General features: G+C 45.9%; 1 protein-coding gene across 1 annotated transcript; it reads right to left on the bottom strand.

Moving 5' to 3' along the window:
- Positions 1 to 1,755: 1,755 nt before the first annotated feature.
- Positions 1,756 to 4,242, bottom strand: NUPR2 (nuclear protein 2, transcriptional regulator). Its single transcript, XM_034752821.1, has 2 exons — positions 3,870 to 4,242; positions 1,756 to 3,191 (listed from the first exon to the last, which is right to left on the bottom strand). Exons 1-2 carry the CDS (start codon positions 4,200 to 4,202, stop codon positions 3,183 to 3,185), a joined length of 342 nt encoding a protein of 113 aa, XP_034608712.1. The 5' UTR covers positions 4,203 to 4,242; the 3' UTR covers positions 1,756 to 3,182.
- Positions 4,243 to 4,925: the final 683 nt, after the last annotated feature.

Genomic DNA, 4,925 nt, shown 5'->3' with positions numbered 1-4,925 from the left:
TTTCCCGCAGCGGCGCGCCCTGATGATGTCACACGCGCGCCCGGCGCAGAGGGCGGGGCCCATGCTCAGCGATAGCAAGAGTTCTGGGCTCCCTCTTGTTAAGGCTCCTCTGGCCCAGTCTCCACCCCCTGCCGTGGATGGGAGAGACTCTGCTCCTGGCGCCATCAACCTGCCCTCAGACCAGCTTCCCTCTCCAAGCCAGGCTGGGTGAGGAGGGACCCACCGAGGAGGCTCTGCTGGGATCCCCTTAAGAGCTAGCCTGTTTCCCCACAGAAGCCCTGCTGGGTGGAGGAAGGATGTTCTAGAGGGCTGCCCTGTGTCCTTGGTTAAGGCCCTTATGCGTAGGCCGATGGATGTCAATGAAGTGGCTGCAGTATTGGGAAGTCAAGTGCGACTATTGGGCCAGTCTGAGAACCTATGAGCAGCAGGTGGTCACTGATCTTGGGGAGTTGATCTTAACATTTACGAGGTGAAAACTTAGTTATAAATGGCCAGTGTTATATGGTAGAAGAATGATAAAGAACTTAATGTATCTGTTTGTATAGCAACCATAATGGGGCCCCACTCCTGATAGTGACCTCTAAGTGCTGTCAAAATAGAAATGTGAATTAATAATAGTAAAAGCATCTTAATGTCCCTCACCAGCACCACTGTTCAAAATTCAAGCCAAGAGAATGAAAAATAACAAATATTCAGAGGAAACCAATTAGTAAAGTGACTACAGATCCAATAAATGCATGTGGTAGGAAAGTCTGTAGAATCATCTACAATCAAGTATCAGAGGGGTAGCCGTGTTAAGTCTGGATCTGTAAGAAGCAACAGAGAGTCCTGTGGCACCTTTAAGACTAACAGATGTATTGGAGCATAAGCTTTCGTGGGTGAATGCTGCGTCTGACGAAGTGGGCATTCACCCACGAAAGCTTATGCTCCAATACATCTGTTAGTCTTAAAGGTGCCACAGGACTCTCTATCTACAATCAAATTACATAGTCTTGTGAATGCTGTTGTATATAGTCTGTGTTTAAATGAGTTATTATATATTTAATTAAGCCAAGTTTAGTTAATGTGAAAGGTTTTTCGTATGTCTGAAAGGTGTTAGTACTATACAAATACTACTTCCAAAAACTTATTTGGGTACAAACTCTTGCACAAAGCACCCTGTAATACAACACCTGTTTGCAAGCTGTTCAGCTAATGTCCTAAATTTTTCTCTCTTTTAAACTGTGATTGGTCTAGCATGTGTGAGAAATTATACTGTTTGTTTAAATTTATTGCCACCTTTTAATTTTGATCTATTAATAGTTTACCTGTTCTCTAGCGCATGTATCAATTCCAGCTTTATAGCATTGAGGTAATAAACAATCAGAAGGAGTAGCAGACATCTCTCCCCTCTACCTTTATTTCATATCTCACTGCCTCAATTAACATTTTCTGTTTATCCATATTTAATTTCCAGTTCCCCAAAAAGCATAATTGTGTCATTTTCACATACAGGGGGGACCTATCATCAGATCAGACAACTGTCTAAAAGTAAAAAAAAAACAAGTATTGATTAGAAAAACTATGACCATGATTCCACACAGTTGTGTGCAGGAACAGCTGTCTAACCACACACAGCTCGTTTAAAGTCTTTAAAAAAACAATCTTAAGAGCAGCAAGGGGACTGATAGAACCCAACTCCCAAAAATTGCCATGATCAAAATCAGATCACTTATATGATTTTACTGACGATAAAAGCCACTCTTTTTAAAAAAATAAGCCAATAATACCTTTATTTACATATATTCATACAGCTATCATTTATTAGAAGTGTTATTTACAATTAACCAGTATATATAGAGGTACTATGAACAATCCAATGCCAATATACATAACCAGTCATTTCAAAACAAAGAAAAACACCAACATTGCCCTAACAGGACAGTTAAAAGGGGTATACTTAAAATACACTCTGTGTTAATCTACTGTTGTTACAACACTTAAGGTCAATAGAACTTGATGAGAACGTATATTTCAGTTTATTCTGTGGGTTTGATACCACATAATATGTAGTTGCCCCTGTATTTTAAGGCCTAGATCCCGCGAACATCTATGCCACACTTTTATGTGCCTGTGTAAATCACTGTGAGACTACTCATGTGCCTGTTCTTTGGAGCAAGAACCATATCTACAATGCCTGTTGCAGTTGTGAAGCATCTAGCATAATAGAGTTCTGATCCTGATGAGAGCCCCTTGCTGCTACTGTAATTGCACATGCGTACTTTAAGCATGGCAGTAGCCCCTATTATAGTACACAATGGGACTGCTCGTGTCAGTAAAATTAAGCATGTGCACGATAGGGGCCTTAGTCGGTTTCCCCTATTTGTATGGGTCTTTCAAACAGCAATAAGGGACAGAGATATTTTTGAAAATACTGAAAATTAAAAAATATATATATTTGAAACTACTTTAATCCCCCTAAAAAAACAAAACAACCCCCTTGATTCCATGTAATGGTGTCCCTTTTCAACATTCTGGCTGGGATTTTTAAAGATGCCTAAAACCTCCCTAATTTACACCGCTTTGAAAATCACAACTCTCTCACTTAAGCCCTGATCTTCCAAACTCACATGTGCCGTTGGATCCCAGTGCCCACACCGACTCTCATTCACCGACTTCAATTGGGTTCTTTGTGAGTACAAGAGATCCACCTGCACATATGATCATGTAAAATCAAGGCCTTCGATTTAACAACCCTGAGATTTAAGGCCCCAATCTTACAAATTTTTACACACCTGAGTAAGCTCATTGAGTTCAACGAGACTACTTAAGCATGTATCTATGGACCTGGCAACAGGATCTACTAGCAAGGAACCCTGACTTCAATGAAACTTCACCTGGGCACAAACATCCATACTAAAAGATATGATTGTAGTGCCTTCAAATGTAAAGTCTCCAAGACAGAAACCCTGGCTTCATATTGTCTGTAAAGGTCTTAGCATACTGTTGGCATTATATAAAATAACACAAGATGAGGCAAAAAAAGTACCAAGGACCTTGGTCTTATTGAAAAAGTCACTTATTTATCCTGCAAGACATGGTATTTAAGCAGTGCAGCAGGTGAGGTTAAGGAGATCCCATTGCATAGCATTCCTGAACAGGGCTTCCTTTTTCTAAGGGGAAGATGTTTAATATCCGGTCCTCTATTCAGCCTGCAAGAAATGGACACAACACATTGTCTCTTTTAGTTACATGATCAGCTACTGTGTGACATTTCACTGTTTCATTTAAACATGAAGTAAGCCGACCCTCTTCCTTTGTAATCGGCACAAAACAAACCTCCCCCCCAAGAATTCTCCCCCAACAATCCTCCCCCAAATGGTGGTGCCTTAAATTCAGCAAGATCAGGCAGCTAGCTCCTTGGGCTGCACCTACTGACGCTTCAAAGTTGGAGGGGGAAAGAGCAGCGTATAGGGAGAAGCGATGAAGTTTTATCACCGCAGTGCGTCTTAACGCTCATTATAATTATTTATTTGTATTACCATATAGCCTAAGGGTCCTAGTCATTGGACCTGGTCTCCTCTGTACCAGGCGCTGTACCAACAGAACAAAAAGTCCCTCTCTCAGGAAGCTGACAAGTAAGTACGGTGAGAAGGAAGATTATGGACCTTGGGTTGCTTTCAGGGGGGATACCACTGGTTTGGGGCTCGCCCACCACAACAGCGAGTGGGAGATCGGGGGGGGGGGGATGACAGAAGAGCGAGTGTACAGATTTGCGTGGCTGCAAAGGGGCGGTGTAAGGCGCTCGAGTCACCTCCCTGGGAAGGCCGGGGCTAGGGAGGGGGGGAATGGGGGAACCCCCCCCCGGGGGGACCTAGCGCGTCACTCGCCCTGGCGCTGCGCCTCCCGGCCCGGGTGGAGCGAGGCCCGCGCTGCTCCCGGCGGCGCCGCTTGGCCTGGCTGTTGCGCAGCTTTTGGGCGAGCTTCCTCTCGTGGCCGGCGGGCAGGTAGCGGTTGGTGCGCAGCTCCCTCTCCCGGCGGCTGCGGCCCTTCCCGCCCGAGCCCGGGCCCCGCGGCCCGCTCCACTCCCGCACGTTGTACCACTCGTACGGATCGTAGCGGGCCTCGGCCTCCTCCGGCTCCTCCGCCCCCGGGGGCGCCGCCTTCTGCGGCCTGGCGGCGGCCAGCCCCTCACCCTCCTCCCGGGCCCCCGGCTCTCGCATGCCTGCCGAGCCCGGCTCTGGCTGAGCGCTGCCCCGCCCACCTGGGGGCGGGGGCTCTCCGCTCCGCCTTCCCATTGGCTCCGCCGCGGAGGGCGGGCTCTAACTCGCCACAAACCCCACCCCTCTTGTGGCGTCAGAGAGCATGCCCCTCCCTCGCTGAAGGTTACCGGCCCTGGGCTATAGTAGAGAAAGAGGTTCAGAGAGAGGTGGCAACAAATCCGAGAGACTGAAAGGGTTAGGACTTTTTAGTACAGAGCGGGGACGTGATAGATGTCAGAAGACTCATGAAAGGCATTAGCAAAAGAAAATTGGGCACTCCTATTAGATACTTAATACACATTCAAGTGAAAGGCACTATACCGAAAATTGATGAAAGGAAATACTTGTTTAGACAGCACAATTAACCGGTGGCTATTGCTGCCACAAGATAGCAAGCTTCTTCGGATTTTAAAAAGGATTCGTTGTTTACATGTACAATAGAAGATCCACAGATACCTTACAAATATATGATGAAAAGATAGTCCTTGCCCCAAAGAGCTTACAACAACCTAAGTGTATGCACACCCTGGATAAATTTGTCCCTCTGATTTCCTGATCCCTACTTATTCAGTTAATGTAGGAAAGTTTTTTCCCCCGATTAGGGGCCTGACCTAATAGCCACTGAAGTAAATAGAAGGACTCCTGTTGAAGTCAATGGACCTGGGATTGGGCCCTGTGTTTGTG

Source organism: Trachemys scripta, chromosome 18 (assembly GCF_013100865.1).
Source record: "Trachemys scripta elegans isolate TJP31775 chromosome 18, CAS_Tse_1.0, whole genome shotgun sequence".
NCBI lineage: Eukaryota > Metazoa > Chordata > Testudines > Emydidae > Trachemys > Trachemys scripta.
Note: the sequence above shows the minus strand (reverse complement) of the source record. Positions and strands in the feature narration are given on the sequence as shown.

Bases quoted from the DNA above. Each gene is read 5' to 3' on its own strand.
- NUPR2 (XM_034752821.1), bottom strand. From the start codon at position 4,202: ATGCGAGAGCCGGGGGCCCGGGAGGAGGGTGAGGGGCTGGCCGCCGCC.